At 46.9% G+C, this 26874-nt stretch overlaps 2 protein-coding genes across 3 annotated transcripts in view; both read left to right on the plus strand.

Moving 5' to 3' along the window:
* The window catches only part of ANKRD11 (ankyrin repeat domain 11), a 319696-nt gene that overhangs the window by 289459 nt on the left and 3363 nt on the right, over positions 1-26874 (plus strand). For both annotated transcript variants that reach the window (XM_068128855.2, XM_078784506.1), the window contains 2 exons: positions 6172-6270; positions 6511-6654. In XM_068128855.2, the coding sequence (XP_067984956.2) occupies positions 6172-6270; positions 6511-6654 (243 nt within the window). The remainder of the gene's footprint in view (positions 1-6171; positions 6271-6510; positions 6655-26874) is intronic.
* LOC144893635 (uncharacterized) overlaps positions 1-26874 on the plus strand; it is a 1058663-nt gene that overhangs the window by 129570 nt on the left and 902219 nt on the right. The gene's annotated exons all lie outside the window — the stretch shown is intronic.

The following is a 26874-nucleotide window of genomic DNA, read 5'->3' on the forward strand; positions in this document are numbered from 1 at the left end:
AAATTAGTTCAGAAAAAAAAAATGATAACGTCATCGGTCACATGGTTCGGCCGCCATCTTGGAAAAACCGAAAAACTTTGCACCTCTATATCTCCGAAAGTGCTGAATAGAAAATGTTCGAGACATGGCTCATTGTAAAGAACTCTGCATGGGGAATAAAATATGTTCATGATGATGTCATAGGTTACTCCATTATGATGTCATAATTCGACAAGTACAAAACTTCATCCGATCAAGATGAAATTTCTTGAGCATAATCTATATATATAAAACACAGTGTGTGTGTGTGTGTGTGTGTGTGTGTGTGTGTGTGTGTGTGTGTGTGTGTGTGTGTGTGTGTGTGTGTGTGTGTGTGTGTGTGTGTGTGTGTGTGTGTGTGTGTGTGTGTGTGTGTGTGTGTGTGTGTGTGATTGTACCGATAGACTCCTAAACGGAGAGGCTTACGTGCTTGATATTTGACATAGACATGGCCATTGAGCGTGGGACGAACATGGCCGAACTCAAAATATTTGACGATCCATATTTTTTATTCATATTTACCTCAGCGCATTTCAGCACACGGAATCAGAGCAGGTGAGCGCTGATTCGCTCAGAGCGATCACGTGATGACGCTATGACGTTATGAACGCTATGACACTATGAACGATATGACGCTATGACACGATGAAAAAAAAAATCGCTATGACCGCTATGACGCTATGAAAAAAAAAATCGCTATGACGCTATGAAACGCTATGACGCTATGAACGATATGACGCTGTGAAAGCTATTTTTTTTTAAATCGCAATGAAACGCTATGACGCTATGAACGCTATGACGCTATGAAAAAAAAATCGCTCGCTTTGCCAAGGGGCTCGCTCCCCCCCCCCCCCCCCCCCCCCCGTTCCCCTCCCCTCCCCCGCCCGGCAATGCCGGGTACTTCTGCTAGTCTAGGAATAAATCATTTTAGAAAACAAATAATGACGACGTCATCGGTCACGTGGTTCGGCCGCCATATTTGTCCAAATTGGCCGATTAAAAAAAGTACATTCCGGCAAGGCCTTGGTTTCTGACCGATTTTTAATTTGTTTGTTTGTTTTATTGTTTTCTTTCTTCTTTGTTTGTCCAGACGATATCTCAGCCATCCTTTGAGCTAGGAAGCTGAAATTTCGGCACAATAGTGAGCAAGTACTTTGTCAAAAATGTTATTTTTTGTTTTTTGATTAATTAATTAATTGATGAGTTATTTAATTATTATCGATTAATAAAGCCTGGTGTTGGCTTAGCGGTTAGGGTGCGGCTTGGGATCCTAGGATCCTGAGTTCTGAATCTCGGTCATCGCTAAAAAATTAACACCAGGGGGGTTGACTCAGCCTGTCATCCTTCCGAGGTCGGCAAATTGAGTACCAGCTTGCTGGGATGAATGATCCTGGTGTGTACCCCGGTTTAGAATAGGTACACCGTATCCCTCCGCATCGTAAGAGGCGACAGGGTTGGCGTCAGGAAGGGCATCCGGCCATAAAAACATTGCCTCAAACAGGGAACCATGATTGTCATGGGGCCCGCAAAGCTAAGCCCCGCTCTATCGGGGAAAATGGCCTTAAAACGATCATTCATTCATTCATTCATTCATTCAATAAAGTACTTATTTATTTCCTTTCTCTTCTGGGCAGAATGATCTCAGGCACGTTTTGAGCTTGGAAGCTGATATTTGGACAGGCAGTGACCAAGTGTTTAGCTGTGAAGGATATTTTTGATTTATTGATTAATCGATTAATCGATTAATTATTTAATTATTCGATTAATGATTTAATTTTTTTTTTTTTTTAAAGTTACAGATTCGGATGAAACGGTGGTGGTTTAGGTATTCTATTAGCCAATTGATTAATTATTTGATTATTTTATGATTATTCATTTCTTTTCATTATTAATCATTTATTTATTTTCTTTCTCATCTGGGCAATATCTCAGGCACCTTTTGAGCTAGGAAGCTGATATTCAGACATGACAGTGACCAAGTGATGTGGCTATAAAGGATATTTTGGATCTATTGATTAATCAACAAATCGATCAATTATTTATTGATTATTCAATTAATTTTTTTTTTTTTTCAATTAATGGCTTATTTAATTAATTTTCAAAAAGTTACAGCTTCGGATGAAGCACTGGTGGTTTCAGTATGCTATTTAATTAGCCAATTGATGAAGAAAATATTTTATGATTAGTGTTTATTGATTTTAATTATGCAATTAATCAATCAATTTATTGTACAACCCTCCCTCCCTATACATCCCTGGTGTTCGGCTAGCGGCTAGGGTGCCGGCTTAGGATCCTAGGATCCTGGGTTCGAATCCCGGTCGATCGCTGAATTAACGCCAGGGGGGTTGACTCAGCCCGTCATCCTTCCGAGGTCGGCAAATTGAGGGACCAGTTCACTGGTAATTCCCTGTTTGTCGTAAAAGGCGACAAACAGGGTTGGCGGCAGGAAGAGCATCCGGCCGTAAAACATTGCTTCAAAAAGGGGACCAAAAAAACAACAACAACCACGGTCCCCGAAAAGGCCAACCCCCGCTTTGCGGGGGAAAATGGCCTCTAAACGGTGGGTTTTTTTTTTTCCCCCTCCCTCCCTATACAGTCTCTCTGAGCTGCATGGTGGTATTGCCACGCTGTAGGATATTTATTTATTTGGCATGGGGGCGGTGTACTTTGAATATATCTGCACTTGTTTTCATTCTTGTTGAAGTAAGGCTTTGTCACAAATTATTTACTGTCTGTTAGGTGGTGTATTGGTACATTTCTTGTGATTTGATGATTTGATTTGATGGTTTAAAGCTTGTCGAACTGGAACGAAACGCCAGGTGGGGTTAAAATATATATATATTTAATTATAACGTGCTGGCTCAATGGCCTCATGGCTAAAGCATCAGATTCCCAAGCTGGGGATTGTGGGTTTGAATCACGTCTGGGTTGAATATTTTTCCCCTTACTTTTTCAAGTCTTTTATTTCATCTTCAATAAAGTCCTGTACGATGAACAAATGCATTTTGTTCGAATTTGAAATGTTTCTTGTGAATAATGTCAGGGGCATAGAAAAGGCCCCTTTATATGGGATGTGCCATGTGGCAAACTATTGAAAAGAAGTGACATTCTTGGGTAAAATGCCAGGGGCATAGAAAAGGCCCCTTTATATGAACTTTTCTGGAGCATTATTTGGTTCCCACCTAAGAACACGAGGGTAGTACAGCATGCACACAATATTCTTTGAATGTCCCTTCTTTTCTATTGTTCGACATTTTCTAGAAGCTATGGAATGTCCTTTCTTTTCTCTACTTTGCCACATGGCACATACCCTGATATAAAGGGGCCTTTTCCATGCCACTGGCATTTTATCCAAGAATCCCATTGATAGGCTGGATCTGGATTCGGACCTGAACAAAAATCTAATCAGCTTGTTCTTGTCACCTAACCAACTTATCCACCTCGTTTTGGCATAACTCTTCCAAAACTTTTTGAGATATCATGCTGTATATCATTTTTGTTCCCATCTCTCAATGGTGAAGAATCACTTTTTTTTAAAGTATCTTGTATCCGGATCCAGATTTGGATATTCACCAAAATTAAATAATTTCGTCCTTGTCACACAACCCACCCTTCCACCAAATTTTGGTCGAATCCGCCTCCAATCTTTTTCTTTTTTTTTTAATGCAAAATCGAGGCTCGTGTAAGAGCTAACATTAATCACAAAAAAAAAAACGGACACATCAAAAATATATATAATAAAGGGAGCCGGAGACAAGATTGGGAGAGAGAGGGAAGCACACAAGTACAACAGCAGAGAACAGGGACATCGGGAGATCTGTGGGAGGGAGAGGGCTTGGTGGGAGTAGGCATGGGAAGGGGGGGGGGGGGGGTTGGAGAGGTATAAAACACATGGACACTGCTCGGACTTCAAGGAAAGAAGTCTGTATTTAAAAAAAGTGGATCTGGGGTGAAATTAACGGGGATAGAAAAGATGAAGGTTTTGGATGGGGGAGATGGTGGTGAACAGCTGTTTTAAAGACCTGGAGGGAGGAGTGGGATTGAAGAGAGTGTGGGAGTTTGTTCCACAGGCGGGAGAAAAGAGGAATGAAATAGTGATGGTGTATAGAGAGTCTTGATTTTGGCAGTTTCACCAGAAGAGGGTTGCTGGCAGATCTTGTGCAACCTGTAGGAATATTTGGGGGACAGAGCACAGACAGAGCTGGGAGAGCTAGGCCGGAGAGGAGTCCGTAGAAGACAAACTCCACCAACCTGCCTGCGGTGAGTGAGTGAGTGAAAGGCCCTCAGAGTTAGCTTCATCACGAGAGATTCCAATGATTCTGAAAGCTTTGGATTCAACAGCGTGAAGCCAAACGATGTGTGAGGCAGGAGCACCAGCACAGAGGGGAAAGCAGTATTCGATTGAGCTGCAGATGAAAGCATTGTCTGTGGTGAGGAGCTCACATGTGCCAAGGAAGGACTTCGCATGACCGAGGATGCCCAGTCGGCGACTGGCTTTGGAGACCAGCTTGGAAATGTGGTTTTCCCAGGAAAAATCATGGCAGATTGTGAGCCCCAAAAGCTTGAGTGACAGAACTTCTTGGAGAGGATTGCTGAGAAAGTAGATGGGAGGGTTGTCCAGTCGGTCTTTTCGGAGAGACAAAGTGAATGTGTGAGATTTGTCAGGATTGAAAGACATGTTCCACTTGTTTGACCAGTCTGTGATTTTGTCAAAGTTTGCAGAGAGTGAGGAGTCTGCAGAATGCCCATCTGAGGGATGAGGTATGGAGCGGCAGAGAGTGGAGTCATCAGCAAAGAGATGGAGAGAATTTTCCAGAGAATCGGAGAGATCAGTCGGAGACCCCCATCCAAAACCTTGATCTTTTCTACCCCCGCTAATTCACCCCAGATACACTTTTTTTGAAATTCCAACCTCTTTCCTGGAAGTCCTTGCAGTGTTGATATGTTTTATACATCTCCCACCTCCCCCCAAGCCCTCCCCCTCCCACATTTCTCTCGATGTCCTTTCTCTCAAATGTTGTGTTTGTGTCCTTCCCCCACTCTCCCCATCTTGTGTTCCGCTCCCCTTATTTTGTGTTTTATGTGTCCGTTGACTTTTTGTGTGATTAATGTTAGCTCTTTCACGAGCCTCGATCTTGTATACAAAAAAAACAAACAAACAAAAAAAGACCAGAAAAAGCACAGGGCCCAAAACACTGCCTTGGGGAACTCCAGCCTGAACAGGAAGGGGAGATAAGAGAAATCCATTCAGGGCCACACGTTGACTACGTCTTGAGAGGAAGTCCGCAAGCCATGCGTGGAGGTTTCCATGGATACCATAAGAGGAGAGTTTGGTGAGCAGAGCAGGGTGCCAGACCGTATCGAAGGCATGTGATATGTCAAGGGAGACAGCTCGGAGACACCTTTGGATATATCCTGATCACAGATTAACTGACAGACAATCAGACAGAGAAGGGTGAAAACATAAGAGGTAATGAATAATTGTTTGTTGTGTATGAATATGTGATGCTTGTTGGGGCAAGATGTTTCTTCAAAAAGTCATAATGTTGCAGTTGGACTTCAACCTGTGTAGAAAGGGCACCAGATTCACATGGTGCAATATATTTCTGGTTACTTCTGAGTGTATAATCTTGCAATTGCGAGCAGTTTGTAGACAGAGGGACTCTCACGGGTGTTTTCTCTCTCTCTGAGAATATGTAGATGGAAAGTGGAGCAAAGGAGGAGGGATGGGGAGGGACCAGGGGGTGCGAGAAGAATAAGAACAGCCAGCCAAGAGTTGATTTGTTGTGTACTGCGAAATTCCATGTTGTATATTGTGCTTTGTCTTTGACATAAACTCAAGTTTAGAGTTCACCCACTTACCGGTGTTTGGATAGTTCGAGTAAATAACCTTCAGTTGTTGGGACAAGATTGTCATCAAAAATAATCGAAGATAAAATCAAAAAAGTTTTAGGACATGATGGCAGAACACATCATGTCCCCACTGTCATCAGTGTCGTGATGCAAGTCGACTGATGGTATCTTAGCATTTCAACACCTGCATTATCCAATAAAGATGTATTTTTGTATAATATAACACCTGTTGTGCAATAAAATTTAAATCAGAGGCTTCGCATAAAGCATATTGAGATTGCTATGTTGCTCTCCTTGCAGATCACCCCTCCGCCTTCACTCGCTGAGCCGCTGAAAGATCTCTTCCGTCAACAGGAAGCTGTGAGGGGGAAATTAAGACTACAGCACAGCATTGAGCGTGTACGCTTCCCTTCACACGTCTCTCTCTCTTACCCACATCTGCTTTCCCATTTACTCCACTTTTTTCCACCACCTCATTCATTCGTGTGCAAGATCTTTCCTTTCCAGGCATCTTTTATTTCACTTCCCTTCTCCATATCTTCTTTCCCATTGTAAGATCCTGGCTTAACTACAACCTCGTAAACTGTACACCTCACCTCACCTAACCTCCCCATTTCTCTTCCTGACGTGTACCTGCAGGAGAAGTTAATCCTCTCATGTGAACAGGAGATCCTGAGGGTTCACTGCCGTGCGGCACGGACCCTCGCCAACCAAGCATTGCCCTTCAGTGCCTGCACCATGCTGCTGGACACAGAGGTGTACAACATGCCTCACACACACCAGGTGAGGGTTTATCGTGCTGTGACTATTGATGATCTGTAGCTGTCTGTGGATACATTTTAGTATTTGGTTGAATTCAAGAGAAAGTGTAAATGCAGTGGCACCAAGTGACAAACTCCTTGAACCTCACACTTTCTGAAATTGAGGATTTTGAGTAAGATTCTGTCCCAGGTATCCTGTACCTGCATATGCTATATGTACCATGCCATTGCAGTCCTGTCTTCATACTTTTTAAAATTAAATCATAACATTGTAGTAATGCCAGGGATGTATTTGTGGCACAAAAGCTAAAGGATGAATAAATAAATTATATAGAGTATCTCTATTATGACTACAAGTACTACTTTAACAGCCCCAATTAAATCCCACCTTCATGTGTTGTTGGCCAAGAGGGAATTTTGGTCTTTTACGAACTGGCCGGTCATGCCTGGAGCAAATTTGGGCAGAAATATGTAATTTGTTCAGTGTTCAGCAATAACTCACCGACTCTTTATGAAGTCCACATGGGATCCTTACCGTCCACTAGCTAATGCTATCGGATGGGACACCCAGCTTAACTTACATCTGAGGGAGGACACACTTTGTGATACCTTGCCTCCAAAACACCAATCTGACAGTTTATAGTCGGGCCAGAAACTAGACACCTTAAAGATCATTTTGGTACAATTGGTTGTTTCTCATTTCATTGCTTTAGTTGTACACTGTGCAAGTGTCAATCCTTTGTTTTTAGCTGCGTCGCAGACGCTGCTAATAGAGTGCCCTCTGCTGTTGTTGTTGTTCTTCTTGTTCTTCTTCTTCTTGTTCTTGTTCTTGCAGAGAAGACAAAACCTCAAAGCTCCACCCATTCTGGGAACCATAGCTCCACCCATTTTGGGAGAGGCTTCATATAAACAAATATCCACCATTTTATTAACTCGCATAGCTTTGAGGCCTGTTTTGTAGGCCTGTGGTGTCTTCCTCTCTCACACAGTTTTATTTCAAATCAAATTCGATATATCATTTCATTTTTCACAGTCGCTAACATAGTTTTAGACTCAGTTGAAAAAAAACGGGAAGAAAATCCGATGAAAGTTGCCCTTTATAGAACGAAATGAATTCTCAAAGGCCTGTAACTTCAAGTCCATTGAGATATATTTTTTTACAATCACGGCATGGTCAGTCATACACCACCCGAAATAACAGACGGGAAAATGCCGAGATATATTAAAAATTCGTCCATTTGATGACAATCGTCACGATGAAATATTTAATTTATACGTCGTCACAATAATGTGGAGAGAGGAGCATAGCTTCGTTCACGTGTCGCCACACACGGGAAATTGCCGAGATATATATATTTTGTTTAAATCGCGGCATGGTCAGTCATACACTGCCTGAAATAACAGACGGGAAAATGCCGAGATATATTTAAAATTCGTCGCCACACACGGGAAATTGCCGAGATATATTTTCACTTTGCACAAAAATAACATCAAGTAATCGAATCAATAGGAATGTCCTGTGCCTATAACATCGACGTTATAGGCACAGCTGCATCTAGGCATTGTGTAACATCGACGCGGCTTTTGTTTTAATTCAAACTTTTTGTACTTGTTCTTTCATTGAAAGAAGAATTGTTCACACACATTGAGTGCCTTAACTGAAGAAGTGGCAGTATTTTGAACAAACACGGTCATCTTCCTCTTCTTTGATGCTCAAGAGGTTTTTCAACCAACTTATTAGATTTATAATATTTTTACCATCATGTGCCATTAATAGTTAATGCTTAATCACCTCTACACACACACCTCTTCCCCTTTCCCCCACGTCCCTTTCTAATTTGACACATTACTGTATATTGCAATACATTCAACACATACGTATTCTGTTCTTATGTGATCTTTGCTGGACAGGTTTCTGTCATGTGCAATAGTGTAAATGCCGGGCATTGCTTATTAATAATGACATACAATTTGCAAAATATTTTTAACACAAGTGAGGTAAAACTGAATTAAGGCCTTTAAAATAGCCCATCCCACCATGCAGCGGGAGACGGGTGCTTGCAATCGCTTCTGTGTGTGTGTCCGTCTGTCCATCTGTCCAAGCCTTAACATTTTTTACCATTTGCGCTTTTGTCATAAAATTTTCAACAGAGCAATATGGGGAACATAATTTAAAAAATTGGGTCAAAATGTGAAATGGTAAAGTCATAGTGTCGATAAATAGCCCTTGTTAGCCCCACTGCAGCGCGTCAAGTACGAGACTCCCCGTTTTTTAAAATCACTTCCGTGTTTATTTATTTACCACTTGAAAAGGTACCCTCTGTTGCAAGCAAATGCATGGTTGCTTTGCTAATGGGAATATTAAGGGAGGAGGGAGAGAGGGGAGGAGGGAGAGAGGAAACGGGAGAGAGGAGAGGAGGGGAGGGGAGGGGAAGAGAAAGGAGAGGGGGTGGGGGGGGGGAAGAGGGGAGGGGGAAGAGAGAGATTAGGGGTGGAGGATGGGGAGAGGAGAGTGGGAGGGAGGAGTTGGAGGATGGGGATGGGGAATAGCAGGAGGGAGCAGGGGGATGGTGAGGAGGGGATTAGGACGGTGAGGGTGGGGAGGGAAGTTGAGAGAGGGGGAGAGTGGGAGGATGGGGAGGGAGGAGCAGGAGGACAAGGATAGGGGAGAGAAGGAGGGATTAGGGGGATGATGAGGAGGATCAGGAGGATGGTGAGTGGTGGAAGGGGGTTGAGGAGTTGAGAGAGGGGAGGGAGAAGGGTACCCAGCAGAGTCACTCCACTGACAGGAATATTAAGATGAGGGGATAGGGAGAGAGGAGGGGAGGAAGAGAGAGGAGGGGTGAGGAAGAGGAGAGGAGGAGGAGGGGTAAGGAAGGGGGAGAGCAGGAGGGCAGTGAGGGAGGAGCAGGAGGAAGGGTAAGCGGGGGAGCAGGAGGAAGGGTGAGCGGGGGAGCAGGAGGAAGGGTGAGCAGGGGAGCAGGAGGAAGGGTGAGCGGGAAGCAGGAGGAAGGGTGAGGGCAGTGAGGGAGGAGCAGGAGGAAGGGTAAGCGGGGGAGCAGGAGGAAGCGTGAGCGGGGGAGCAGGAGAGCAGGAGGAAGGGTGAGCGGGGAGCAGGAGGAAGGGTGAGCGGGAAGCAGGAGGAAGGGTGAGGGCAGTGAGGGAGGAGCAGGAGGAAGGGTAAGCGGGGGAGCAGGAGGAAGCGTGAGCGGGGGAGCAGGAGAGCAGGAGGAAGGGTGGGCGGGAAGCAGGAGGAAGGGTGCCCGGGGAGCAGGAGGAAGGGTGAGTGGGGAGCAGGAGGAGAGGGAGTGGGGAGCAGGAGGAGAGGGGGTGGGGTGCAGGAGGAGAGGGGGTGGGGTGCAGGAGGAGAGGGGGTGGGGTGCAGGAGGAGAGGGGGTGGGGTGCAGGAGGAGAGGGGGTGGGGTGCAGGAGGAGAGGGGGTGGGGTGCAGGAGGAGAGTAAGAACTGAGCAGGAGGAGGGATGAGCAGGGATCAGGAAGGGGGTTGAGCCAGGAGCAGAAGGAAGTGCTATCATCTAGATAAATACTGTTTTGTCGGTGGTTGAGCAATATGTAGAGCAGTTAGATCTGAGTAGGTAACATGCTTCGTGTGTCGCGGTAAGGAAAACTACCTTGTAAAAGTCCATGTGTAGGCGTTTTGGTCAGTTAAGATGTATAATTGTGAATCTACCAGGAGATTCGTGTGTTAAGTAGTGGAGGAAATAATGAGTAGAGCCCTTGTATGTCTCACCTGATAAATCAAACCTTTGTCCCTTATGGCATTGCAGACCACATAGACACTTGGTTAGGAACCCTTAGTACAACATTAATAACGCCCTCCCCCCTGACATGACCTAAGAAGAAAGCAGACCAGGACACCGCCGATAATGGCCGCCGCCATCTACACCTCCGAAAGGCCGATCCACCTCGCATAGCACGTGCTACGACCACGGAGTAGGGGACGGAAGTGAGAGTGACGCAGTGGGCGAGGCACGTGGAGGAGACCGATTGGTTGGCAGCACGCCAGAGCTGACGTCACCGGCCGAGGCTATACGGAGAGCCGAACGCCATTGCGCAGTTGAGACGAGTGACCTTCCTGGCGCAGAGTCGAAGGAGACTAGTTACCTTCCTGGCGCAGTCCAGAGCAGTTGGATTATGTGGTTCAGAGTTGGATCGAGAGTTTGTGTGCGCAGTTGGCAGTGAGCAGTTGGGTGACGAGGGTCGGAACGAGTTGGTTGTGAGTTGGATCCAGAGTCGAGTTGAGAGAGAGTCGAGTTGAGTAACGAGGGCCGAGCACTATTTTCAGGGAGGTCACAAGTTGAGAGTTCGAGTTCAGCACGAGGAGAGTTGAGAGACGAGGTGCGTACGAGTGCGTTCGGAGTTGAGCGTTGGAAGTTGAGTAACGAGGACCGAGCGCCATTGAGAGTTGAGAGTTGGATCGAGAGTTAGAGTTCGTGTGCACGCGTGGGCAGTTGGAAGCGGAGTTGAGTTGGCAGTTCGCAGTTCGCAGTTCGACAGTTGAGCCATAGGGAGTTGCCGAACACCATTGCGCAGTCGAGTCGATACGGGGAGTTGTTTTGAGCGGCCCGGTCGAGTCGTTCAGAGATCCCGACCCGAGTTGGGCTGAGGAGTAGCCCGAGCGGAGCCCGCTGTCCTGCTGTCGACCTCGTGGTGATCGGTGCATGGTGCTCGGTGCTCAGGGCTTTGGAACTTGGAGCGAGGCGTGCCGCGGGACGAAAGGAGCCACGTGTTGGACGGTGGCCAAAGCCAGAGACCAGATAAGGCCGAGCTACACGTGCACAATAACATAACGAACGTCTTTATTTTGGTATTAATATCCCCCCCCCCCCCCCCCCCCCGTCTTGTATTTGATAATTGGTGTGCGGGATCCCGATTTAGGATATTTATTACCGCGGGGCGCGTGCTTGTTTCCTGTCCCTGCCTGTTATTGAATAAACCCTTGTATTATTTTGCATCCCCATTCAAACCTGTGCCCACTAGAGTTAATTTCCTCTCACAGGACCGGAGCTACGCCAGTGAAGTGCTTTCGCCGCAGCCTCCATGTTCCTTCTTCCTCCCGCACGGCCATAGCCGAATCCGTGTTTGGATAGTTGCCTCCAATAAGACCGTTTAGGCTATCCGTGACTCTGATGTTAATCGGAGTTGCACGACAATACTCCTACCAGTGAGGCCTCAAAATGCAAATTCTGCAATATCATCAAGGTCCCTCAAAAATTTCATATTTCCCCAAAAATTGTTTTCGTGCAAGTGTATATCAGCCTGAGGTACATCCTTTAGTGCAATCACATGTAACATAAGCCCTGCAGAGAGTGTCATCCTGCCTGCACAGTGCACATGCGTACTTAGATCATGTGATTACTTTTGCCTGTAGATTGCACAGAACAATGTGATTTATTGTGTCTGACAGGGGGAGAGTGTGAGAGTGGGAAGACCACTCACAGTTGCAATGAAAACATCTGGTTTTCACCATATTTATTTTAATTTCGTGTGGAGCACCGCCATCTCTATGGACCTCTAAAAATGTAAATACAAGTCAAGTAGACCCCACAAATATGCAGTCCCTGAAGAGTACAGGGCACATGGCCAAGTGGTGGAATGCATAGCATATAGCACCCCTTTAAACCTGATTCACAGCCTAGCCGTGGCTGTTTTCAAATAAATTTGTATTGTTCACAAATTTCACATCATATGTTTTTACTACTTTAGCGACTACCAGAAATAAAAACAGAAATTGATGAAGTTACAATGAGCTACAATGAAGGTGTGATGCCATCTGGAAATGTACAAAAAAGGCACCCTGTCTATTGTATTGTCATGGCTTGCAAAAGCAGCCTTTAGAGAAGTGCACTCCCATTAATTATCTTAAAAAGGGGGTGTTTACATTAACCAAACATCCATTTTTCATTCATGCACTCCCTTGGAATTCCCTTAGTGTGCATCCAAAGTTTAGGGTTGCTAGGTTTCTTGGTGTTGGAGTTATGGAGGAGACACACTGACACACACACACTGACACACACTGACACACACACACTGACACACACACTGACACACACACACACACACACACATGCCTTTTATTAATTACTATTATTATACCTTCAGTGTGTCTAATAATTGAGCTTTTGTTCTCAAATTTAGAACAAACCTTTATTATGAGAATATGGAGGACACTAATTAATAAAATGTACAGTTTTTTTTTTTAAGCTGTCCTTTTCAGCAAATTTAGTTCGAGTACAAAATGGTTGCGGACATGCTTTGCATTTTTAGATGCAATCTAGTTCATTTTTTGGGTTGTACTACTTTTACATCACATGGATATTTAAGGAAAAAAATGCATGCAATGCTGTAAAAACCCTTATCCTTCACAATCCTTTTCTTAGTACAATTCCAAAGCTTCAACTGTATATCCAGAATGCATAAATGTATATAGTTTGTGCAACAATGCTTTTTGTGAATTTGATTATTTATTCTGATTGGGAAGGAGCGTTGTTGGTATTTGGCACAGCACCCGCTGTGCTTTGTGTGCCACACGATTCACCGGTGTGCTCTGGAACACAAGAGCAGCTGGCAGTGGATCACAGTGGAAACTCGTGTCATATTGAATGCAGAATTCTGATGCTTCAGTTTATAACTTTTAAAAATCATTAACAACAAGAAATTGCAATCAGAGCATGCAGACACTTGTGAGGATGTGTTTTTAGTGGGGTTTTTTTAAAGGCTTTTGTGTTAAAACAAATATGCCGGCCGAACCACATGACCGATGACGTCATCATTATTATTTTTTCTCTACCAATTTATCCCTAGATGACGATCAAGAAATTTCATCTTGATCGAATGAAGTTTTACACTTGTCGAATTATGACGTCATAATGGAGGAACCTATGACATCATCATTAACTAATTTTTTCCCCATGGAGAGTTCTTTACAATGAGGCATGTCTCAATTTTTTCAATTCAGCACTTTCGGAGATATAGAGGTGCAAAGTTTTTCGTTTTTTCCAAGATGGCGCATGAATTGTCACGATCCTCAAGAGGAAGTGTCTCGTAATCATCAAATGGCAAGTAAATTACATTGTGAAAATTAAAGATTTCAAATAAACCTATTTAAAGTGTATGCACACATAACTAATTTAAAAAAACGGAGAAATATCTCTCGGTAATTTCCTGAAACATATTTTAGTTTTTACTTCCGGATAATAATGTTGAATGAAATAAGAACGAAGAAATATATGTCGTTTTGTGACGACTGTCATCAAAAGTAAAAGTAATATATCTTAATGGAAAAGAAAAAGCGAATTTTTAATATATGTCGACATTTTCCCCGTCTGTTATTTTAGGCGGTGTATTTTCGTGTATCATCCTGGCGCGATTTTTAAAAATATACCTCTGCAATTTCCTGTGTGTGAGTGAATGTTCTCAATTATTTCTGACACCGTGTCTAAAACCATCGATAAAAATTAAATCAGACGGTGAATTCGAGATAAAATCGGGAGGGTGACAATTAATTGGCTTTATTTTACAGGCCTTTGAGAAATCATTTCGTTCTATAAACGGAAAATTTCATGGGATTATCTTCCCGTTTTTTTTCAACCGAGTCTAAAACTATGTTAGCGACTGTTAAAAATGAAATGATATATCGAATTAGAGTTGAAATAAACCTGTGTGAGAGAGAAAGACAGCACGGGCCTAACTAAACAGGCCTCAAAGCTATTCGAGGTAATAAAATGGTGGATATTTGTTTACATGAAGCCTCTCCAAGAAGAACTCTGCAAACGGAGTAAGCCACACCCCCGGACAGACAGACAGACAGAATCACCGTAGCCTATTATAATATAGATGGCACTCAGTAGAGCATCCTTATTACCTCAACAATTATTAGTGGTTGAATTCAGTGATCTGACATGCAAATCGTCTTGAAAGTTGAAGTTAATCAGATGAAAATTGAGGATTTTAGAAATTTGAAAAAGTAACTGACCCTTGTCCAATGTTGACCTTTTGACCTCAAAAATATATAGGATTTTGTCGGACCACGAACTCTACCATCTGGTAAAGTTTCGTGAAGATCGGTTTAAAATTGTGACCTGTAGGCAAGTATAAGTGAACGGACAGACAAACACACACACACACACACACACACACACCGGCGTGATCAACATACTTGTTAAAAAAAAAAATTGCCAAGTAACAAACAGGCAAACAAAGACAAACGGACTCAAATGCAATACCCTCTCCTCTGGCGAGGAAAACAAGCCAAATACTATACTGTCGCAGCAGTGACAGCAATCTTAAGCACACGTGTCATTTCTGCTAAAAGTAAAAATACAAACGCCCAAGTGATTATGTTATTTATTTCTCCATCAGTGCCAATCAGTCTTAGTTTGAGCAGGCTGCACCAGTGAGAACTTTGTCTTCTGTGGGTCACATGTGTGATCCCACTGGCTGCTTTCACGACAATTCCACAATGACATAGCATAAGCTAGTTAGCAGCCTCTCTATTTATTACCTCCGCCACCAAAGGTGGATGCAGTTTATGTTTTCACACCTGTCTGTTTGTGAACAGGATGTCTCAAAAAGTTGTGGATGGATTCGGACAGAATTTAGTGACGAGGACGAGATGATTAGGTTTTGGTGAAGATATAGATCTGGATCTGGATCAGAGAATTTTTTAAACTATTCTTCACCATTGAGGGATGTCAAAAAAAAACGATATATATATATAGGGTGATTCACATACGACGTACTATTTTGTTTTTGAATAACTGTGTTGCGTGAACCGATTTACTTGTAATTTGCAGCACTTAGACAAATGTTCCCCATTTATTATGTGAAAATTTCATTAAAAAATTAATTGAAACAAATTTAGTTATGGGTCTCGATATGGTGGCCGTCATTTTCGATCACTCGGAACAGTCTCTGCTTGTATTCGAGCATGGTTTTCTGCCGCATTTCATCAGTGATCTCCCAGAAGGCATTCCTGATGCGGTGCTTGAGTTCCAGCAAGTCTCTTGGTCGAGTCGTGTACACTTTGGACATTGCTTGGCAGCACCCAGCTTCGACCAAACTCCGTTCGAAGACGTCGTTTCACTTAGATGAAGCTTTTTGTGGCCTCATACCAGGTTGCAGCTTTTGCACGCTCCTGACTGTTGTAACTTTGCCATTCTTGCTGATTTTTTCTTTACATTATGCTGCTAAAAGGTCTAAAGCTGACTCTAAGACCGGTTCCATAATTATCAACGTTTAAGAGCAATTTAATCAATAATCAATAATAATCAATTTAAGGGGGCATTATACCATTGAAGGCAAAAAAAAATATATTTTTACAAATATACAAATGCATCAATTAAAATGTTTGTTTCCTAGTATTGTATATATGTACCAAGTTTGAACGTAAATGGACTTGTCATAGAGAAGATATAAGCTGTAAAGTGGTAATTCATCATTTGTATGCATCTGGTTACCATGGTAACCATGCATAATATAATGCTATGTAATGTATACCAATGTAATGTTCATATATCAAGCAACATGTACATATATAGTTTTGCATATTTTCAATCAAGACATTTTATCAAAAAGTGCATTACTGTGATTCAGTGTTGTTTTTACTGTGTTCAGTGTAATGGGGAGCATTACATGACATGACATGACCGACATTCCGACAAATTTTTTTTTTGCCTTCAATGGTATAATGCCCCCTTAATCAAATTTAATCAACTAGGGCGTGCCCGTACGTGGGTGCAAAAAAACATGCGTGCAAACAACAACAACAAAAAAAAACTTTGAAACCACGTGGCAGTAACGACCACAGAACCCCCCCCCTCTATTTACATGAAATGGTTTGGTCCATTCGCAAAGCCAAAGCGAACGGCTTGCGAGTACGGTAGAACCCCCCCCCCTCTATTTACATGAAATGGTTTGGTCCATTCGCAAAGCCAAAGCGAACGGCTTGCGTTACTTTTACTAATAGCTCGGTAACTACTTCTCCGATTAATATGAAACCTTGAAAAGGCACATCCTCAGGTCCCCAGCAATATACCTGGCAAGTTTCAAGTATATCGGACCCGTGGTTGTCGAGAAACAGCGGTCACAGACAAACAAACACACAGACACACACACAGACACACACACAGACACACACACACACAGAGATTACTGGAATTATAGATAGACTAGGACGTGCCCGTACGTGGGTGCCCGTACGTGCGTGCAAAAAAGCATGCGTGCAAACAACAACAACAAAAAAAAACTTTGAAACCACATGGCAGTAACGACCACAGAACCCCCCCCCTCTATTTACATGAAATGGTTTGGTCCATTCGCAACGACCACAGAACCCCCCCCTCTATTTACATGAAATGGTTTGGTCCATTCGCAAAGCCAAAGCGAACGGCGAACGGCTAAATCGCCATAGCTCGGTAACTACTTCTCCGATTAATTTCAAACCTTGAAAAGGCACATCCTCGGGTCCCCAGCAATATACCTGGCAAGTTTCAAGTATATCGGACCCGTAGTTGTCGAGAAACAGCGGTCACAGACAAACACACACACACACACACACACACAGACACACACACACACACACACAGACACACACACACACAGAGATTACTGGAATTATAGATAGACTAGGGCATGCCCGTACTATATCTATATCTAAAATTATATCCCCCCCCTCTATTTACATGAAATGGTTTGGTCCAAAGCGAACGGCTTGCGAGTACGGTGACAATCCCCCCCCTCTATTTACATGAAATGGTTTGGTCCAAAGCGAACGGCTTGCGGAGTTTGGTAAAGAAAAGAAATCGCCATAGCATGCACAAACGCGCAGGAAAGCGAAAGAATCGCAAATTAGTTTTAATTAGTTTTAAAACATCGTTTAACGCCAACATAGCGGCAACATAGTTTGCCGACGTGAAATAAATGAATACGCTCTCAAATGTGCCGTCCGAGGCAGAGTCTGTTCGCCACGTTCGGCACACGTGATAGCTCGCTGCTCTCTGATTGGTTGAATCGTTTTTTGGACATAGCTCCGTAACTACTTCTCCGATTAATATGAAACCTTGAAAAGGCACATCCTCGGGTCCCCAGCAATATACCTGGCAAGTTTCAAGTATATCGGACCCGTGGTTGTCGAGAAACAGCGGTCACAGACAAACATACATACATACATACATACATACATACATACATACATACATACACACAGAGATTACTGGAATTATAGATAGATAAAAGAGCAATTCTTTTTTTTTTTTTTTTTTTTTTTTTAAGAGCAATTTAATCGACATGTCATGCAAGAGGTCAGGCTGTTTCCCATCATCAAAAATGACGGCCGCCATATCGAGACCAATAACTCAATTTGTATCAATTATTTTTAAATGAAATTTTCACATAATAAATGGGGAACATTTGTCTACAAGTGCTGCAAATTACAAGTAAATCGATTCACGCAACACAGAGTTATTCAAAAACAAAATAGTACGTCGTATGTGAATCACCCTGTGTATATATATATATTTTTTTTTTTTTTTTTTTTTTTTTTTTGCGGATCTCAAGCCCGTCTACGTACAGAGGGGGTTAAACCCTTTTCCCCCTCGGGCCTTCGAGTCCACAAGGCCGCGACCCACTTTTACACTCGTGGGGCGGATTGCGGAGCAATTCCAGCCGCCACCCCTGTAGCGAGCGTGTGGAAGGGTATCGGGTCGAATCCCCACGTACCTTCTGTACACACGCCGCCACAAGAATGGGGACTAGACCTCACACGAGTCACGCTGGTCTGATACGCCCGAGCGGTTTGCGTGTCATGTGACTCGTGCCGTTAATTCTTATTGAACCCGATTGAGCGGTTTTATTCATACAGTGCGAAGCCAATGGTGGGAAATGACGTAAACGGCCAAATTGATGCGAAAGAACACATGTTTATTATACAATTTATACAATGATCAGGGCAAAGAGACACAGAGCAGACACTTATCGTCCTTACTTAATCCCCGGACAAGGGCCCACTCACTCACGTGGGGAAAAGGATGAAGAAGAACGACGCGCTCCAAGCGCGGTAGTTGGCGCCGTTCGCCCCGGTCAGCTCGTTCGGCGTGTTCCTGGGATGTTCGCGGCACGTGCAGGGAGCTCAGGCAAGGAGATCGTTGGCGTCTGTGGCCCCGGGAGAGACCGTCCTCGCAAGCGCTATTAATAGGCAGCAGAGCGCAGGGCAGGGAGAGTTCGTGCACAGAGAGCCTCGATCACAGAGAGAGTTCCAACCACACCTCTATCACAGAGAGCTAGTTCGGGGGCCGTCTGAGTTCGTGGATCTGGCCCGGGTTTTATAGCCCCTCCCCAAAGTCTCACCCGAATGTTCCAAACTCCTCCCCTGGCCGTCGTTGTTAGCCACTCCCCTTGAGCTTCTATTGGCTGCTTGCCGCTTACGGGCCACTCCCCTGTAGCTCCTCCCTCGGGCCTTCCAGACTTGTTCCAGGCCCTAGCACATGTTATTCCAGCCTAAAAGAACACATGGCATTCCAGCCCAAAATAACACATGGCATTCCAGCCCAAAATAACACATGGCATTCCAGCCCAATGAGCACTGAAGCCTACACTTACTCGCCTGCTCCAACGCATACTAACACAGGAAAGGAGACTATGCTTACATTTAATAGGAAATAACTAAACTAATCGAGGCTACATGTTGTAGTGCAACTAACTAAGAGGGGGGGGGGGGGGGGCGGGTTATCTTTATTCTCACAACCGCAACACTACCCCCCTCTCTCACCAGACTCTTCCCGAGTCGACCCCAACATTGGAACGACCAGTAGAGTCTGGCATGCAATTTTATGTTTACTTTTAATGTGGCACATAGGTGTAATCCCCCTAACATTTATTCTGACCCATGTGTGTGACTTTTTTAACACTAGATATGTCCCTCCTAATGCGTTGAGCAGCTATTCTAACAGACTCACACCCACAACTATCCGAGTATTTCCGGAATTTTGTAAACTACACACATAGCCGGTGGGCAACATTCTTATATTTACAAGCACAGAACTTAACCTTTATTTACAATTCTATGACCCAGGACCTGCACTTGAGGAAAAGAATTGGAGGAGAGAAATATCAAAACACTCAATGTGGCACTTGCTGCTTGCATCTTGCATCTTGCATCTTCTGTGTGCGGCTAACAAAACCGGCTGGCCCTGACCGGCATACAGGCCATATGAAGCATCAGGGCCATCTCAGTCTTCCATCTTCATAACTGGCACACAATTGCACACACTTTCTTTTCCATTGGCCAGCAGGGCCACTCTCACGTGGTCCAACTGCGTGGCATCAGTGCCACTCAATAAGTGGTCCGAAGGTGCAAGATGAGTTGCAGCAAGATGCTGCACAGCAGAGGTGCGAGCCACAAGGCTTGCGGTCCATAAGTGCAGCAAGGGTGCAGCACGGTGGGTTTGGCAGCAGTGTGCGGCACAGGTCGGCTGCACAGGTGTAGCAAGGGTGCAGCAAAAGGACTGGCAGCAACGTGCTGCACAGGTCGGCTGCACCGGTGTAACACGGCAGCATGGATGCTGCACAGGTGCGATGGTGCTGCACAGTTCGGCCTCCAAAATGGTCCTGGGGCGGTGTGGGAAGACAAGGCGCAACAAGCAAAGGGAAAGCAGACAGTGGCCACGAAAAACAAGGTGACCAGGCACCACCATACCTGGTGCGGTGCGAGGGACGCGGAAGAGCGAGCGGAGCAAGCTCGTTCCTAACCGTCCGTACCCCCCACCGTTGGCTACACTACCCTAGCCCCCCTTGTATTTACAATACGTCTCTACGTCTTGTCCCCCATATCCCCCTCTAACTCCGAATCCATCTCCAAATCCCTCCCGGGAAGGAAGGGATGGAACAAAACAATGTCTCATCCACGTCATGATGCGTCTTACTCCCAAACGGCTTACAGAGCCCTGGTGTGAAGCTCGTCCTCCTCGGTGACTGGCTGTGGATGGTGCGAAGGGATCTCACATCCTAACTACTCTACTAACATTTACACTTTTAAACTACCCGGGGTCGTACCCTGCCAATCGGCCTCTTTAAACTATGTGGTTCTAAGAACCCGAATTCCCATTGCCCACACTGTGATGCCCTCCAAATTTGGGTCTCACCCCAACAAATTTTCGCACTGTGCCCTCGCACAATTTCGGGGCTGGGTCGTGTGGCTCCACCAGCAGGTCTACCTACCTGCGCACCTCCGTCACTGAAGCCGCCTCCCGAGCTTGCCTGCTCCTCACACAACACTAACCGGGGAAGGCCCTCCCTGGCACTTACCCCCTCCATGCCCACCTCGGCATCGGGCAACCCGGGTCCTCTCCTGGGATCCTCGGGCCCCACTCACTCACAAACAACTACCCTCACCGGCTCCCAGAGCCTACCTGCGGCCTTACCTGGCCGACAAGCTACCGGTGACGGAGTGCCCCAATAATCACACACACTAATTAAGCCACACGCCCAGCCATTCCACAGTCTACTGCACCCTACAAAACACTACCTTTCTATTACCCGCACCACAGGCGTCAATATCCATGCAATTTGCCTATGCCCTCTACCTGGCTTTACACTACCCCACCCAGGCTTTCGCAAATGGGTGCCACTTCCCCCCATTCAATCCTTCGCACCATGCATTCCGCACCAATTACTTCCACACCTTTTATCTTGCACACCACTACTTTCACCCACCATTACTTTCACACACCACTACACAATTCCATTTATTTTTCACACACAATTCCTGAAACAAACAGCATCATCTACCTCACTGATTTCCCCTAAAACTCGTGCTTCCCTCGTCGTCCCTTTTCGCTATGCACACCCTTTTCTTTAACAACCACCTAAACTCTCTACGTCCCCTCTACAGTTCAGGTGTCCTACTTAAATCTTGTCCCTAAGGTCTTCTAAATCCCTAACATTATCCTAGCCCTCCCTCTGCTAGCTTCGGTGCCCCATGGAGGCAACCATTGCTGGCCCCTACATGTGCCTAACACTGCCAGCCCCCTAAACTAATGCTCATCGGTCCCCCTGTGGGAGGAATGGCCACACTACCATTTCCTCACATGGGGTACACTACTCTCATCAGTTCGCTACACTATGAGCCCCCATCTATGGAGGTATCTTGTCACGGCTCGGCCTCGAAGGGCCGAGCGATCCATGCGGGTGGTTGGTCGCCTGTATGGGGTGTCTGTCCGGCATTGTCGATCCAAGGGGGGAGGGATTGATGGGCCCAGGTGCCGGGCTCCATCCCTGTGCGGGGCCTTTAGGTCCCACGCGCGATGACCCAACCGGCCACGATGCGAGCACCTCACCCGATAAGGTGCGTGGCTCTGACAACCCGAACCTCCCCTCGAAACCAGCCGATTGCCCTTGCCGCCATACGGCGCCAACCATACAGTGCGGGGGCCGGAGGTACGAATTGTGCACGCCGGTCCTCGTGAGACCGACGCAGCACCGATCCCCTCTGGTCCCTGCAGCACACAACTCACCGGGGGCTCGCGTATGCTACCCGTCCCACTAAGGACTACCCCGGTCGGTGTCGATGCTTGGGCCGCGTCCTCACCACGCGTGACCCACTCCACACTCGCACACCCAGGCGCACACGCGCCCCCCACACACTTCGTTGCCGCCCACTCCGGTGCACACTCTCTTTCCACACACTCAGTCATCGCACACTCCGGTGCACTCTCTTCCCACACACACTCCGGTGTGCATTCCTCTCTTACACACTCGGCCCTCGCACACCCCGGTGCACAGTTTTCTTCTACACACTCGGCCATCGCACACTCCGGTGCACACTCCTCCCACACACACTCCGGTGTGCATTCTCCCTCACGCTCCGTACTCGAACTTGCACACCTCGGCGCACTCACGCCTTTCACACACTTCGTTGTGCACTCTTGCTCGCACTCCGGTGCACACTCTCCTTCCACACACTCTGGTGTGCACTCTCTCTCGTACTCCGTAACACTCTCTCGCTTCACGCACTCCGGTACGCACTCCCTCTCATACCGCACAATGGGCCCTTCGCGAACGCCCGGGTCTCGCGTCTCTCCCAAGCTCGCCAAGCACCCGTTCGCGCCAAACACATTCCCGCCATTAGCGCCACTCACCTCGGGGCTCTCCTTCCCCTGCTTCTCCGCCAGCACCTGCAAACTTTTTATTTCGTCAGCAAGCACGGCATCATGGTGCGAATACGAACCTTGCACATGTTCCATTTCCACCTCCCGTGATTTACTCCTCGTCTCTTCTGTCTCTTCGATTCCAATTATCTCTTCTAACACGACGATCGTCGGCGCCCCTAAAATTTCTTTTTCCAACTCGGCCTTCGCCGGCGCCCCCAAAATTTTATTTTCCAATTCGACGATCGTCGGCTTCTCTACACCCCGCGTCGCTACTCCCATAGCCCCAGTCAATTTGGCTGTGCTCTGCCTCAACTCTCTCTCCACGCGCTCCTCGCACCGCTTCACCTCGTCGCGTACCACCGCGACCTTCCCGCTCAGCTGGCGCCCAATGTCCTCCCCCATTTGTTTAATATCCCTCTCTTTGACGCTGCCCTCATCTTTTCCATTTCACACCTGGATTCTTTTATTTCGTCCCTCTGGGCATCCATTTTGTTTTCCAACCCTTCCATGTTACACCTTGCTTCGTCCCTCATTTTTCCATTTGACCACCCATTTTATTCATTTCCCTTCTTGATTTGTCCCCCTCTTCTTTCATTTCCCGGGTGGATTTCTCACTCATCTTTTCCATGTATGCCATCATTTGCGCCATAAGAAGGCCCATATCCATTGGCACTGCGGGCTCGGCTCTCGCCGCCATTTTCTTCACCAACTGCCGCACCCTCTTCAATTTCCTCTTCTACCAACCAACCCTGCTGGTCCTGGGCCATTAGTTCTTCATCTATTATTCCCACTGGCATTTGGTCGCCTTGGCCAGCCATTGCACGAAAATAAATTTGATTTAAAGACTAAATTTCGTCCGCTCGTAATTTGTGAGTGCGTGAAGCGCACTCTAGGTCCAAATATCCCACTCCCGGACACCAATTTGTTGCGGATCTCAGGCCCGTCGACGTACAGAGGGGGGTTAAACCCTTTTCCCCCTCGGGCCTTCGAGTCCACTTGGCCGCGGCCCACTTTTACACTCGTGAGGCGGATTGCGGAGCAATTCCAGCCGCCACCCCCGTAGCGAGCGTGCGGAAGGGTATCGGGTCGAATCCCCACGTACCTTCTATACACACGCCGCCATGAGAACGGGGACTGGACCTCGCACGAGTCACGCTGGTCTGATACGCCCGAGCGGTTTGCGTGTCACGTGACTCGTGCCGTTAATTCTTATTGAACCCGATTGAGCGGTTTTATTCGTACAGTGCGAAGCCAATGGTGGGAAATGACGTAGACGGCCAAATGGATGCGAAGAACACAGGTTTATTACACAATTTATACAATGATCAGGGCAAAGAGACACAGAGCAGACACTTATCGTCCTTACTTAATCCCCGGACAAGGGCCCACTCACTCACGCGGGGAAAAGGATGAAGAAGAACGAGGCGCTCCAAGCACGGTCGTTGGCGCCGTTCGCCCCGGTCAGCTCGTTCGGCGTGTCCCTGGGATGTGCGCGGCACGTGCAAGGAGCTCAGGCAAGGAGATCGTTGGCGTCTGTGGCCCCGGGAGAGACCGTCCTCGCAAGCGATATTAATAGGCAGCAGAGAGCGCAGGGCAGGGAGAGTTCGTGCACAGAGAACCTCAATCACAGAGAGAGTTCCAACCACACCTCTATCACAGAGAGCTAGTTCGGGGGCCGTCTGAGTTCGTGCATCCGGCCAGGGTTTTATAGCCCCTCCCCAGAGTCTCACCCGAATGTTCCAAACTCCTCCCCTGGCCGTCGTTGTTAGCCACTCCCCTTGAGCTTATATTGGCTGCTTGCCGCTTACCGGCCACTCCCCTGTAGCTCCTCCCTCGGGCCTTCCAGACTTGTTCCAGGCCCTAGCACATGGTATTCCAGCCCAAAAGAACACATGGTATTCCAGCCCAAAAGAACACATGGCATTCCAGCCCAAAAGAACAAATGGCATTCCAGCCCAAAATAACACATGGCATTCCAGCCCAATGAGCACTGAAGCCTCCACTTACTCGCCTGCTCCAACGCATACTAACACAGGAAAGGAGACTATGCTTACATTTAATAGGAAATAACTAAACTAAGCGAGGCTACATGTTGTAGTGCAACTGACTACGAGAGGGGGGGGGGGGGGTATCTTTATTCTCACAACCGCAACAATATATAATACTAGCAGAAGTACCCGGCATTGCCGGGCGGGGGAGGCGAGGGGGAAGGGGAGGGGAGGGGAACGGGGGGGAGGGGGGGAGGGGAGAAGAGGGGGATGGGGGAGGTGGGGGGAGGGTAAGGGTGGAAGGGGGAGGGTGGAGGGGGAAGGGAGGGGGTAGGGTGGAGGGGGAAGGGGAGGATGGGAGGGGAGGGGAAGGGGAGGACGGAGGGGGGGAGGTGGGGGAAGGGGAGGAGGAGGGGGAGGGGAGGATGGAGGGGGGGAGGTGGGGGAAGGGGAGGAGGAGGGGGAGGGGAGAGGAGGGGGAGGGGAGGAAGTGGGAGGGGAGGAGGTCAGGAGGGGAAGGGGGGAGGGGGAAAGGGTGGAGGGGGTAGGGGGAAGGGGAAGGGGAGGGGAGGGAGAGCGGGGAGGGGAGGGGAGGTAACATTACATTACACACACACAAACTGTGTTTTATGTTCAATGGTCTGGCGGCGGGGATGGAACATCACGTGATCGCTCTGAGCGAATCAGCGCGCTGCTCTGCCACCGGCTCAGATTCCGTGTATAATATTCCTCGCTTTAAAAAAAATCTATGTGAAACATGCTACTATCTATGCTAAATCATGCTAAATCATGCTAAATGCTAATCATGCTAAAATCTATGCTACTTGCTGTGAGTTTATGGCGGCAAGGAACATCACGTGATCGCTCTGAGCGAATCAGCGCGCTGCTCTGCCACCGGCTCAGATTCTGTGTATAATATTCCTCGAGGAGGGGAGGGGGTCGGAAGGGGGAGGGGGAGGGGAGGGGGAGGAGAGGGGTTAGGGGGAGGGGAAGGGAGGAAGGGGAGGGGGTAGGGTGGACAGGGGGAAGGGAGGGGGTAGGGTGGAGGGGGAAGGGGAGGATGGAGGGGGGAGGGGAGGGAGAGGGGGGAGGGGAAGGGGAGGATGGAGGGGGGAGGGGAGGGAGAGGGGGGAGGGGAGGATGGAGGGGGGAGGGGGGAGGGGAGGTAACATTACATTACACACACAAAAACTGTGTTTTATGTTCAATGGTCTGGCGGCGGGGATGGAACATCACGTGATCGCTCTGAGCGAGTCAGTGCGCTGCTCTGCCACCGGCTCAGATTCCGTGTATAATATTCCTCGCTGAAAAAAAATCTGTGTGAAACATGCTACTATCTGTGCTAAATCATGCTAAATGCTAATCATGCTAAAATCTATGCTACTTGCTGTGAGTTTATGGCGGCAAGGAACATCATGTGATCGCTCTGAGCGAATCAGCGCGCTGCTCTGCCACCGGCTCAGATTCCGTGTCTAATATTCCTCGGGGAGGGGAGGGGGAGGGTAGGGGGGAGAGGTGAAGGGGAAGATGGAGGGAGGAGGGGGGAGGGGAGGTAACATTACATTACACACACACAAACTGTGTTTTATGTTCAATGGTCTGGCGGTGGGGATGGAACATCACGTGATCGCTCTGAGCGAATCAGCGCGCTGCTCTGCCACCGGCTCAGATTCCGTGTATAATATTCCTCGCTGAAAAAAAATCTATGTGAAACATGCTACTATCTATGCTAAATCATGCTAAATGCTAATCATGCTAAAATCTATGCTACTTGCTGTGAGTTTATGGCGGCAAGGAACATCACGTGATCGCTCTGAGCGAATCAGCGTGCTGCTCTGCCACCGATTCAGATTCCGTGTATAATATTCCTCGCTGAAAAAAAATATGGATCTAAAGATGAAAGAAAAAAAAACCTATGTGGTGTGAATGGCAATGTTCCTCGCTGAAATGTGAAAAAACGCAATCGCTTTTCGCTCTGAATTACGTGCGAACGCATAACTGTGAGTTTATGGTGGCAAGGAACATCACGTGATCGCTCTGAGCGAATCAGCGCGCTGCTCTGCCACTGGCTCAGATTCCGTGTATAATA

Source organism: Myxine glutinosa, chromosome 9 (assembly GCF_964187855.1).
Source record: "Myxine glutinosa chromosome 9, kmMyxGlut1.1, whole genome shotgun sequence".
Classification (NCBI taxonomy): domain Eukaryota; kingdom Metazoa; phylum Chordata; class Myxini; order Myxiniformes; family Myxinidae; genus Myxine; species Myxine glutinosa.